This window comes from Podarcis erhardii (genome assembly GCF_964252035.2).
Source record: "Podarcis erhardii genome assembly, chromosome: 4".
Classification (NCBI taxonomy): domain Eukaryota; kingdom Metazoa; phylum Chordata; class Lepidosauria; order Squamata; family Lacertidae; genus Podarcis; species Podarcis erhardii.
Window position 1 is genome coordinate 6,188,186 of NC_138508.1, and position 13,405 is coordinate 6,201,590.

The 13,405-nt window shown below is 48.7% G+C and overlaps 1 protein-coding gene across 1 annotated transcript in view; it reads right to left on the minus strand.

Moving 5' to 3' along the window:
- Positions 1–6,360: 6,360 nt before the first annotated feature.
- Positions 6,361–13,405, minus strand: part of STARD10 (StAR related lipid transfer domain containing 10) — a 57,153-nt gene continuing 50,108 nt past the window's right edge. The window contains exons 5-6 of the mRNA XM_081860748.1: positions 11,175–11,227; positions 6,361–7,471 (exon numbers count right to left, since the gene is read on the minus strand). Of these exons, the coding sequence (XP_081716874.1) occupies positions 7,244–7,471; positions 11,175–11,227 (281 nt within the window). The 3' untranslated portion in view covers positions 6,361–7,243. The remainder of the gene's footprint in view (positions 7,472–11,174; positions 11,228–13,405) is intronic.

Below are 13,405 nucleotides of genomic sequence, written 5' to 3' on the forward strand. Positions count from 1 at the left end.
ATTTGGCAAGACACTACCACGGACATACAGGATGAGGCCATGGCTCAGCGGCAGGGGAGAGATCCTGTCTGAAATCCTAAAGGGCCGCTGCCTGCCAGTGTATACACTACTGAACTAGATGGACTCAGTATGGGTCAGCGTCTTCTGCTGTGGGCCCTGGAGGAGGGTCAGCCAGAAGGCAGTGCCCCAAACGCGCCCTCTGGCATTAAAGTCCTTTTTGCCACTCCAAGCATTCGGCTTCCAGGAAGCCCTATGAATTGCACGAACAATCAAAGGAAGAAAGAAAGAAGACTGGCACTCCACTGCCATGGTGATGGTTCTCATGCAACAAAAGCATGACTCAGCGGGAGCAGCTGGAGATGCCATCGCTGTGATGACTCAGCACAAGGCGCCCAGGCCTCCTCCTCCGCCGCCTCTCTGCCTCTCTGCCTCTCCCTCCCTTCACCTCTGTGCCCCCTGGCATTCGAAGCACCCTCCTAGCTACCCAAAAGGTGCCCACAAGAGACTCACCTGGAGTTGTGCATCATCCCGGAGGCGGGAGGAGGAGGAGAGCAGAATCTCAGGGGGACCGGGACTTTCCTTTCCGTTAAACGAGTTCCGTGTGCCGTGGGAGGAATAAAAACGGGAAAGATATACTTGGAATAAAAAGGAAAGGGAGAGAAAGAGAAGCAGTTCTGTTTGCCTTGCCTCGAGGAGGATAGTGCAGCGTTGGGAAAGGTACGGGAAAGGGCAGCCGAAATGATTGAGCCGATTGAGCGAACCCACAAGGGAGAAAGGTTGCAGGGTTTTTTGGGTTAGGGAAAAGGTGACCTGATATAATTGCATAAATGGATGCATTGCCTGGAGAAAGTGGTTAGAGAAAAGGGCTTCTCCCTCTCTTAGAGCAGTAGAACTCAGGGGCCTCCAAGGAAGAGGCAGGCAAGAGAAAAAGAAAGGAATTCTTCATGCAGCGCAGAGGTGAACTATGGAACTCACTGCCACAGGAACTTGCTGCCAACTTGGGAGGCTGTGCTGGTCCCGTGGGTTACCCGAGAGGCAAGGTCCAAGTCCAGTCCATGGTCAAAGGTGCAACATGGAGGCAGTCTGTAGTAGCTGAAGCTGGGTGCAGGGCAGGGAGTCAGGAACAGGCTTGCAAGCAGGGGGCCAGGACAGGTCAGAAGCTCAGGCAGGAACTAGCAACCAACAATGTTGCTCCTGCAACCTGGGACTGGGCTGGCTGGCTTTTATCTGCCCCGAGGCATAGGGTGGCCCCGATCCTCTGGTGACTCCCCTCTTCTGGCCTGGAGGCAAGCACTCCTCCTGCGGGAACTCAGTTCCCTCCACCTCTCTGCCCTGAGCCTCTGCAGCTCAGGAGAGTCTGGAGGGTTACCGGACCCAGAGGCAACCCCAGCTTCCTCTGATGGGGCTGAGAGTGGAGCACCTGCAGGCAATGGGTCCTCCATCACCTCAGGAGCCAGAGCAGACTCAGCTGGTGCCCGCACCTGAGGATCCAGCACAGGTGAGGACCCTTCAGGCTCATGTCCCAGCCCCGGCTCAGCTGGTTCTGGAGGCTGGGAATCCTGTGCAGGCTGGGATCCCTCAGGTTCAGCATCCGAGTCTGAATCCCAGGCCATCACAGAGGCTTTAAAAGGGGATGAGACAAATGAATGGAGAGATCTGCCAATGGCTCTGCTCTGCCCTCCCCAGATGAAGACAGCAACGCTTCTGAATCTCAGTTGCTGGAAACCTCGAGAGCAGAGAGGCGCTCCTGTGTTCGAATCCTGCTTGCGGACTTCCCACTTGCAACTGATTGGCAGCTGTGAGAACAGGAGGGTGGACTCTCTATGGGCTACTGGCCTGACCCAGCAGGGCTTTTTTATTTTACGTTCTTCTGCTCTTCAGTTGACCTGGGGCAAAGGAGCAGCAGAGGCAGTCTCCACCAGCTTCCATGCTTTGCAATATTGCCAGGCGCCAAATAAATCCCCATCATCGCAACACCCTACAGCCCACCTGGGATGCTCCAGATGTTTTGGACGACAATCCCCATTGGCCTCAGCCAGGACAGCTGCGGTCGAAAACATCTGGAGGGCAGCCAAGACAGCCTAGTGATGAGAACATCAGAAGAGGCTGTAGCCAGATCCTGCTGCAGTCCAGCATCCTCTTCTCACAGGGGCCAACCGGATGCCCTTTATGGGAAACCCATAAGCAGGATTCGAACACAAGACCCCCGTCCTCTCCTGGGGTTTCCAGCAACTGGGATTCAAAAGCGTTGCTGCCTCCAGTTCTGGAAGCAGAGATGAGACGTGCTGTCTAGTAGACTTATTGATAACCCAAAGACGAGAAGGCTACAATTCTGGTTCCAAAGTACAGCACATAATAATTGAAAGCACTTTGAATATTCAGGTTACTGGCATTATGTTTTGGCTTATTTATGGGGGGAGGGGAAGTACTACTATTTTTTTAATTTATATCCCACCGATTTGACTTGGTTTCCCCAGCCTCTCTGGGCGGCTTCCAACATACAGTGGTACTTTGGTTCTCAAACACCTTGGTACTCAAACAACTTGGAACCCAAAACCTACAAACCCGGAATTACTGGTTTGCAAACTTTTTTTGGAAGCCGAACGTGCTCCCTTTTGAGTGTCATGCTTCTGTTTTGAGCGTTACGCTGAGGTCTGTGTGTTTTTGCTATTTATTTTGCCGTTTTGTTTTTGCAGCTCTTTTTTGTTTTGTTTTTGTGACAGCGTGGAACCCAGTTCAGCTACTGATTGATTGATTGTGTGACTGCAGTACATTGTTTATTGCTTTCATTTTATGGATCAATGGTCTCGTTAGATAGTAAAAATTCATGTTAAATTGCTGTTTTAGGGGGTTTTTTAAAGTCTGGAACAGATTAATTCATTTTGCATTCCTTTCTATGGGGAAGCGTGCCTTGGTTTTGGAATGCTTTGGTTTTGGAACAGACTTCCAGAACAGATTAAGTTTGAGAACCAAGGAACCACTGTATATAAAAGCATAATAGAAAAGTAAACATTAAAAAATACTTCCCTATGCAGGCCTGCCTTCAGATGTCTCCAAAGATTGTACAGTTACTTATCACCTTGGCTTGGGGGGCACATAACTCAATACCCTCCGATGGAAAAGGGGTGTCCTACGGAAAAGTAAGACATTCCAGGATCGAATCAGAAATCTTCCATAAATCTGGGACTGTCCCTGGAAAATAGGGACACTTGGAAGTTCTGCCTTAAGCTCTTTATCTTAAAACTCTTACCAAATGCAGACACAGATTTGTATTTTTCGCTCCATAAGACGCACCTAGTTTTTAGAGGGGGAATGCAAGGGAAAAAAATATTTTTAAAGGGAGCACTGAGCAGAGCCTGCATGCATTCCAGGCTCTGCTCAGCGCTCCCTTTCATGAGCCGTGGGGAGCGTGTGTGAAGCGCTTGCTGCCCTTCTCCCTCCTTGGGGAAAACCCCCCAAGAGCCGCACACATGCTCCGCGCAGCTCTTTGAAAGGAGCACGGCTCTTGGGGGCTTTTCCGGGAGGTGGGGAAAAGGACTGAGGGGCTAAGCCATAAGCTAGAACAGCAAGAGGGAGCGCTGTGCAGTGCTGTTCAGGCTTCTGGGATAGCTAGAATCATAGAATCCTAGAGTTGGAAGAGACCCCAAGGGCCATCGAGTCCAACCCCCTGCCAAGCAGGAAACACCATCAGAGCACTCCTGACATATGGTTGTCAAGCCTCTGCTTAAAGACCTCCAAAGAAGGAGACTCCACCACACTCCTTGGCAGCAAATTCCACTGTCGAACAGCTCTTACTGTCAGGAAGTTCTTCCTAATGTTTAGGTGGAATCTTCTTTCTTGTAGTTTGGAACCACTGCTCCGTGTCCGCTTCTCTGGAGCAGCAGAAAACAACCTTTCTCCCTCCTCTATGCGACATCCTTTTCTATATTTGAACATGGCTATCATATCACCCCTTAACCTCCTCTTCTCCAGGCTAAACATGCCCAGCTCCCTTAGCCGTTCCTCATAAGGCATCGTTTCCAGGCCTTTGACCATTTTGGTTGCCCTCCTCTGGACACGTTCCAGTTTGTCCGTGTCCTTCTTGAACTGTGGTGCCCAGAACTGGACACAGTACTCCAGGTGAGGTCTGACCAGAGCAGAATACAGTGGCACTATTACTTCCCTTGATCTAGATGCTATACTCCTATTGATGCAGCCCAGAATTGCATTGGCTTTTTTAGCTGCCGCGTCACACTGTTGGCTCATGCCAAGTTTGTGGTCAACCAAGACTCCTAGATCCTTTTCACATGTACTGCTCTCAAGCTGCGCAGCTTGCATTCGCTCCATAAGATACACACACATTACTTACTTTTTAGGAGGGGAAAAGTGCGCCTTATAGAGCGAAAAATATGGCATTCTCTCTCTCCTTCCCCACTTCCCCATGGTTTTTGCCCCCAGCATGATCAACTATTAGGGGGGAATCAAAAGCTCGCAGGCTACTTTGTGATATTTTATTTGGCTTAAACTTCAGAAGAGTTCGGCTGCCGGGGCAGGCCAATCAGAATAGGTGGGCTGCCTCGTCAAAAGTTGTCCCGTGGGGGCGGGGCCAAAAAAAATGTTCCCCACTGCTGCAATAATTATATTGCCCTAATGTGGATTTGGGCATTTTTCTTATGATATGATCATGAAAGGAGGCAGCAGGGGGCGCTGTTTCACACACACAAGTATTTCCAAGTGCCACCACACGAGGGCGCCAGATGTTCAGTCTTTAGTAAAAGCATTCGGATTCTGGAAAGCAAGGCTATTATTATTATTATTATTATTATTATTATTATTATTACTACTACTACTACTACTACTACTACTACTTTGAGGGATGGTGAATATTTCTTAATGTTGTCCAAGTATTATACCTTTAACAAAAGAAATGAAAAAAATCATAAAAGTTGCATGTATGGCAAATGCCGTCCAAAAATGATATAATCTGGTGCTATTTTTGATTATGAGAGTTTGTGATCCGATTTTTATGCCATATCTTGGCATACTGCCATATTGCCTCTTTTGCACACGTTTCTTTAAATATTTCCCTTTCATCTCCTGACCACACTCACTTTTTTTTGTCCCTTTTATTGAATTGTTTGAATACTCTGTTATCCTTGTGTATTATCAATTTAATAAAATAATAACATTTTAAAAAAAGGATGTTGGGTCCTGGCGACCATGTCCCAGTGACGTTTTCACTCTGGTTGCAGAAAATGTCCTCGTTTCTGTCATCAGCATCGCTCGCCCCATCTTCCAGGTGACAGCCCTTTGAGATATTTGAAGATGGCTCTCATATATTTATTAAATTTATATACCTCCTTTCATCCAAAGGTCACAGGGCGGTTCATATCGCCTCTCAGTCTCCTCTTCTGCAGGCCAAAGATGCCCAACTCTCTCAACCGTTCCTTACAAGGCTTGGTTTCTAGATCTTTCATCAGACCTGTTTAGGGAAGCTTTTAATGTATTACAGTATTTTAATATTTTGTTGGAAGCCGCCCAGAGTGGCTGGGGAAGCCCAGCCAGATGGTAAGGGTATAAATAATAAATAAATTATTATTATTATTATTATTATTATTATTATTATTATTATTATTAATCTCGGCCGCTTCCAATGCAAAGAGAGACGACACGCAGGCTTGCTTGAATTCTTTTATTTTGAAATAAACGGCTCCGATAACAACGTATGAAATCTCGCTTCTTCTTCTTCTTTTGCCCCCACCCCCCGAAATGCAAAAGAGGCTTCAAGGAGCCCGCCCCCCCTAATAAAACAGTCATCAAACCCCAGATCTGTGAGTGGCTAAATTCCACGCCAAAGGCTGCCAAAGGCTTCCAGATTTTGCAGGGAGAGAAAGAAGGCAACAGGCTTGAAGGAGGAAGCCTGTGGGAGACTTCGGCCCCCAAACCTATTGCGAAAAGGCCCCCACACCCCGCCTGCAAAAACAGAAGCTCCCTCCACGGCCATCACAAGCACACCAGAAAGAAAAGAGGCAGCTCTAATAACAATTACGGAGAAACACAGAAAAGAGTGAAAAATAGCAGCCACTGAACCAGACGAATAGATGTACAAGGCTCCTGGGAGCGTCCAGAGTGTTTTCTTCAGCTACCTCCGTGGGGGGACAAGATTTGCAGGGAAAGGGGCCCCACCGGCCACGACCAGGACCTGAAATCTGGGTGGTTGGGGGAGAGGGAGGCAGCAATCTGGAGCAGAAAATTTGAAATTTGCTTCTCCACCCATTTGCAAACCGTTGCAAAGCACCCACACAATTGTGGCTCGGTTTAAAATGTGTGTTTAAAACCGAGGGCAGGGCAGGGATCTGTCGCCTAAGCAGTCGTTTGGACGGACAAGGAACCCAAAAGGGGAAAGGACATCTGGTCTGCAGCTCGCCGTCCAAGGAAAAGTCTTATTTCCGCCACCCATTCCCCAGCTGGGCACCCTCAAGATGTTTCGAACTACAGTTCCCACCAGCCGTGGCGTCTTAAGGCTGTCTCAGGTGGGGCTGGTGGGAGTTGTGGCCCAAAGCGCCTGGAGAGGGGACCGGTTTAAAAGCCACAAACTGCATTCGTTCCGCCAGCCTTCGGCGCCCTGGCGCCCTCCAAGCTGCTTCGAACTACAACTCCCACCAGCCGGATGTGGATTTAGGGGAGCGCGACCGGTTCGCCTGCACTGGGCGCCGCTACAATGACAAGCAACGGGTGGTAAGAGGCAGGGTGGGATGGGGACTGGATTTTGGCACAGTTCAATGCGCCGCTGAAATTTGAGAGCCCAAACTCTGCCACTGTCATAAGCCTGGGCATCATAAGGCTGTCCTGGTTGGGGCTGGTGGGAATTATAGTCCAAAACACCCGGAGAGGGGACAAGTGAGTGCTTTGCTACACCTGTGAGTGGAGATCATAGAACTGTGGGCGGGGGGGGGGGATAAAAAGGGACCCCCCAAGGTCATCCATCCCAACCAGCTTTCCTCCCCCCCTGCACCACTGAGTGTGCCAGACAGGCGTGGAGGTATCTTTTTGGAAAACACAAACTGCGTTAGTGACCCCAGCCTTTGGCAAGCTGGAGCCCCGCCGCTCTTTTGAGCCATAACTCCCAGAAGGCCCAGCCGGCGCCGTTGGGAATTGTAGTCCAAAAGAGCCGGCGAACCCCGGCTGGCCGAGGCCTGGGTCACACAGACAAAACAAAGGCCGGGTGCGCGAATGGGAAGGAGGAGAGGCCGATGGGCGGCGCTCAGTTGACGCTGTCCTCGTCGCTGGCCTCGCCCCGGTCATCTTTGGTCTCGGAGAGGCTGCTCTCGTCGATGTTCTCGAGGGAGTCGGCGTGCTGGATGGCCAGATCCGAGAGCGCCAGGCTGGCCAGGGTGTTCTGCTCCGGGTACAGCCAGGGCTTGAAGTGCGGGTTGTGTTTCTGCTTCCAGTCTGGGTACTTTAAGCAAGCCTTGTGCATCTTCTTCATCGCCTGGAGGGAGAGAGAGAGGGAAAGAGGAAGCAGCCGAGGCCAAAGCAGAGGGCGCTCCGGCCGTGGGACCCTGCAGGGTCATCTAGTCCAACCCCCTGCAATGCCCAACATGAGACTCGAACTCGCAGCCCTGAGATTAAGAGTCTCTACCAGCCAGAGGAAGCTGCGCTAATAAAAAGACAGTTAGAAAAGTATATATACACAAATAAAGCTGTATTCGATGGATGAAAGGGTATATGATTTCTGACCTGATGGGAGAATCGCAGAGCCAGAGGAGTTTAAAGCATTAAAATGTGGAAAATATGGAGACAATGAGGAGAGGCAGGACTGTGATTTGGAGATATGCTTCAAGGTCCAGACTATGGGAAGCCCCGAAAAACTGATAATTATATTTTGGAAGATAATTTGATCTATTTTATTTTAGTTTTTTATTTTTATTGGATTATGATCTGATATGTTAATTCGATGTTTTTTATTGGAAAATTAATAAAAACGATTTAACAAAAAAAGAGAGCCCAATGCTCTACCAAGCGAGAGCATATTCTATCCCTTCCGGCCTCCTTCCCCTTCAGCAAATAAAATTTCAGCTCCAGCGTCAGGGTCCAAGAATTGTAGAATCGTAATGTTGGAAGGGAACCCCGAGGGTCATGTAGTCAGGTAGGAATCTCAGCTCCAGCATCCATCCAACCTTTAAAAACCCCAAGGAAGGAGATGGCCACGGATCTGTGTAATCCACCGGCTCTCTCCATTCCTCCAGGTTTCCGTTCCACCCGCTAGATCACCTAAGACAAAGCCCTCCTGTCCGCCCTTTTCTTGGCTCACAGGCTCCTAGCATCAGTGTATAAACACTCAGAAGAATAGAATTGTTGGAAGGGACCCCCCAGGGTCATCCAGTCCAACCCCCTGAAATGCAGGAATATGAAGCTTATGAGAATCGAACCTGCAACCTTGGCGTTATCAGCACCAGCCTCTAACCAGCTGAGCTATCCGGTTGTAAGCATTCGATTGTGTTGTGTGGCATCGCCTGCCCTTTGGAACTCCCTGCCTATTGAGATCAAGCAGGAGCCTTCCCTGTATTCTTTTCACCTAAGAACATTTCTCTTTAGACAAGCCCAGCCCAGATGCCTAGAAGGTCGATGTGAATTTTAATCTCTTTTGGTACGGCGCTCGCTTTGGCAGCACATATAATAAAACTGGAACGATACAGAAAAGTTTAAACCCGTTTTAGTATTTTAATTTTTTGTATGTTATAAACTAGATTTTCCTAGATTTTCTTGTTTTATCTTTTTGCAAACCGCTCCGAGGTGTGGCTTTATTGTGATTTTATGTTGTGAACCGCCCTGAGATTTGGGTTATAGGGCAGTATAAAGTTAATAAACAAGATTCAGGCAGGTAGCCGTGTTAGTCTGACGCAGTCAAAATAAATAAATAAAATTGTCCAGTAGCAGCTTAGAGACCAACTAAGTTTGTTCTGGGTATAAGCTTTTGTGTGCATGCAACAGCAACAATAGCAACAATTTAACAATGCAATGGTGTATAAATTTTATGAACTAAATCAATAACGATCTCATTCAGCCCGGACACTGAGGTCCAGCTCCAAGGGCCTTCTGGCGGTTCCCTCCCTGCGAGAAGTGAGGTTTCAGGGAACCAGGCAGAGGGCCTTCTCGGTGGTGGCTCCCTCCCATCAGATTTCAAGGAAATAAACAACTATCTGACATTTAGAAGACATCTGAAGGCAGCCCTGTTTAGGGAAGTTTTTAATAACTGATGTTTTAATGTATTTCTAACCTTCTGTTGGAAGCTGCCCAGAATGGCTGGGGAGACCCAGCCGGATGGGTGGGGTATAAATAAATTATTATTATTATTATTATTATTAACCACAAAGCTGCATCTGTCTGGCCCTGCATTTCAGACATGTGCAGGGCTTATGCGTTCAATTTCACCACACGGCCTTCTGGATCTCATAACCCACCTTGATTTCTGAAGCAAAAGAATAGCGTTGTCGTCATCTGTCCCCCCCCAGGTGGAGGGAAAAAATCCCCAGACGATGAAACGAAATGAAATTCAAAAAACAGACCTCCTTTGCTGGGCAGGAACCCCAGAAGAAGTCAAGAAGCCTCCCGCCTCTGGAAAGCTAATATGCTCACGAAGAACAAATGTGTGCGTGCTCTCTCTCTCTCTCTTGCGGTTCTGGGTTTTTTAATTAAATGGACGCATCGTCTCATTTGCTGATCTGCTCTGTTCTCCGGTGCCATGGAGGGGTTTAACCTGACATCTCAGCCACAGGGCTAATTAATCCAGCGATGGGCTCATGGAAAAGGAGAGCGACGCGGCAACAGGCTGACGTGCCCGGGTCACGGGAGACGTCAGCACGCTGAGGTGCCCTCTGTGGGTGTCAGCATCGAAGGAAGCCCAGCACAATGCCAGCCTCACGTTTGACGCCTGGAGAGCCAGCCCATGCGAGCCCAGCCTTCATCCCAGGTGCTTTGGGCAGGAGCGAAACAGCAAGCGCCTTTAAAATCTCATTTTTCCCCCCTTGGCGGTTTCAGCCAAAATGCACAGAAACTAGGGGTGTTTTCCTGAGGCCCCCGGCTGCTAACAACGGCTCTCCTTCATCAGAGGTTTTTAAGCAAAACAAGGATTATTTATTTCAATTGCAGGGGGCTGGACTAGATGACCGGGAGGGGTCCCACCCGATTCGATGATTCCGTGAGATAAAATTCCAATCGCACCACAAGGGGGCGCTCTTGGAAGTAATGGCCGTCTGTGGAAAGCTGCCTGCTGCATGGCATGGCATGGTGTTCATAGACTGCCTTTTCTCTCTGAGGAGCTGACGGACATAGCTCTCCCCTTCATTTAATCCCCAAAGCAGCCCTGAGAGGAGGCAGAGACTGAGTCAAGGTCCAGTCACTGAGAACCATCCTCAAGTGGAAGGATTCGAACTGTGGCATTTCCAAAGTCCTCTAACCACTATACCATACTGTCTCATTTCGAGGTGCCTCGGGAATGCCAGTGTTTTGAGGGGGAAGCCCAAGCGCACCCCAGGAACTGTGGGTTTGCACCATGGAAGACTCTTGTTTCCCTAGCACAGAAAAAGAAATGAATTTTATTTTTTTATTTTTTTGCAGTTAGGAAAGTGACTGAGAAAATTAGGAATGCGACCAAGTGTAAACAGCCAACAAGCAAATCAGAAAGGAGGCTTGATAAAGACCAAACGTAATTGAACCTTTTGCGAAAGTTATTCAAGAATAATATGAGAGAGGCAGTACGGTGTAGTGGTTGGAGCACTGGCCTCTGGCCTAGGAGAGACCAGGGTTCGAATCCCCAACTGGCCATGGAGCTCACTGAGCCAGTCCCTGCCTCCCTCACAGGGTTGTTGTGGGAACTAAAATAAGGAGGGGGAGAACCATGCAAAAAAGGCAAGCTATAAATGCATAAAATGATAAATAACCCGTTTGTCTCATGTGCAGAAAATGAGTTTAGCCAAAAGGGGCTCAGGAGGCTCTGCCGGATCCTATGGGGGTCCTGTGATCCCCCAGGAAACATGCTTTTCTTCTGCGTCACCAGCAACAGTCCACACACTTATTATTTCCATGGAGAGCCTAAGGATGAGGCTGGCAAGGAAAGGGAAACATGGACAACGGGCAGCCAGATGGCGGGACGAAAGAGGCAGAGAAAAGGCGACACGATTTTCTTGACTTACTTTTGGAGCGAGGAACTGAGAGGACTTGTTCACCACCCACTTTGGCAAAGAACCTGAGGAGGGGAGAAGAGTTTTTAGAGTGCAACACAGCCCCGTACCCCAAGGAGAAGAAAACACCCACCTGAAAAAGGTGTACAAAATGCAGGCGGGAAGGAAACACAGTCCCTGGCGTCTTGGCCCCTACACACCGTATTTTTCCGTGTATAAGACGAGGTTACTTTACTTTAAAAGTATGGTAAATTTTGGAGGCCGTCTTATACACGGACAGCGGAGAGGCGGGATAATAATAATAATAATAATAATAATAATAATAATAATAATAATAATAATTTATTATTTGTACCTGGCCCATCTGGCTGGGCTTCCCCAGCCACTCTGGGCGGCTTCCCAAAAAAATATTAAAATACTCTAATACATCAAACATTAAAAGCTTCCCTAAACAGGGCTGGGGTATTCACTAATACAGGGATGGAGTATTGGCGGCTGCTGTGATCAGGATATTGTCATGGGCGTATTTTATTGTGATTGGCAGGTGCGGCAAGGTCCGCTGGCGATTTTCTGCTGCGGCAAATGGGCGGGCGATTGGCGCTTGCTTTTGGAAAGCCTGAAGAATTGGTTGTTTTGTTGATGTGCATGCGATTGGCTGTGGCGGTCCTGTGGGTGAGCAATTTTCGGCAATCACCCCCCAAAAAGCTCAACAACACCCCCCCCATTTCTCAATTTGGAGTCCCAAAAAAGAGGGGGTGTCTTATACCCGGGGTGTTATACACAGAGAAATACGGTATGTGATTTTCAACCCCAGGCTTGCAAACCAAAATCCCAAAGCAATGGACACCTTGCCCCCAAATCTCCTAAGATGGTTTTTCTGCACCCTTCCAAAATATCTGGAACAATGACTCTCCGTCCTTGGAGGTTTTTAAGCAGAAGATTGATGGGCATCTGTCAAGGATTATTTAGTCGGGATTCCTGCATTGCAGGGGTTGGACTAGATGACTACATGGGGCCCCTTCTGACTCTACACTTCTGTGGTTCTATGAATGTCAGAGCAGACCCTCCAAACGTCCTGATTTTTCAGGGACAGTCCCAGAATTACAGAAGCCGTCCCGGTTTCTGATTTGATCCTGGAATGTCCCACTCTCCCTTTAGTAGGGATACATTGGAGGGGATGGAATAGGACGTCCCTCTTTTCACTGGGAAAATGTTGGAGGGGCTGCGAGAGCCTGGGTGATGGATGTGGCTAGCAGCCCGTCTAATCTAGAGTCCTGGCCCCACAGTGACCAAACACTTATCTCCCGCTTGGACTACTGCAATGCACTCTACGTGGGGCTACCTTTGAAGTTGACCCGGAAACTGCAATTAATCCAGAATGCAGCAGCTAGACTGGTGACTGGGAGCGGCCGCCAGGACCACATAACACCCGTCTTGAAAGACCTACATTGGCTCCCAGTACGTTTCCCGGCACAATTCAAAGTGTTGGTGCTGACCTTTAAAGTCCTAAACAGCCTCGGTCCAGTATACCTGAAGGAGCGTCTCCACCCCCATCATTCTGCCCGGACGCTGAGGTCCAGCGCCGAGGGCCTTCTGGCGGTTCCCTCGCTGCGAGAAGCCAAGTTACAGGGAACCAGGCAGAGGGCCTTCTCGGTAGTGGCACCCGCCCTGTGGAACGCCCACCCACCAGACGTCTAAGAGAAGAACAACTACCAGACTTTTAGAAGACATCTGAAGGCAGCCCTGATCAGGGAAGCTTTTAATATTTAATGCTGTATTGTTTTTAACACTCAATGCAGAGCCACCCAGAGTGGCTGGGGAAACTCAGCCAGATGAGCAGGGTATAAATAAATTATTATTATTATTATTATTATTATTATTATTATTATTATTATTAACAGATGACCATGATGGGAAGCCCCGAAGCAAAAGGACCTAAGACGAGCCAAGCTGCTTGACGGACAAGGAGGGTCTTCCTAAAATAAAGAGGTGTATTGAGGGTCCCTTGCGCCCCTGGCAAGAAGAAGAAGAAGAAGAGTTTGGATTTTATATCCCGCCTTTCACTCCCTTTAAGGAGTCTCAAAGCGGCTACCAATCTCCTTTCCTTTCCTCCCCCACAACAAACACTCTGTGAGGTGAGTGGGGCTGAGAGACTTCAAAGAAGTGTGGCTGGCCCAAGGTCACCCAGCAGCTGCATGTGGAGGAGCGGAGACGCAAACCCGGTTCCCCAGATTACAAGTCCA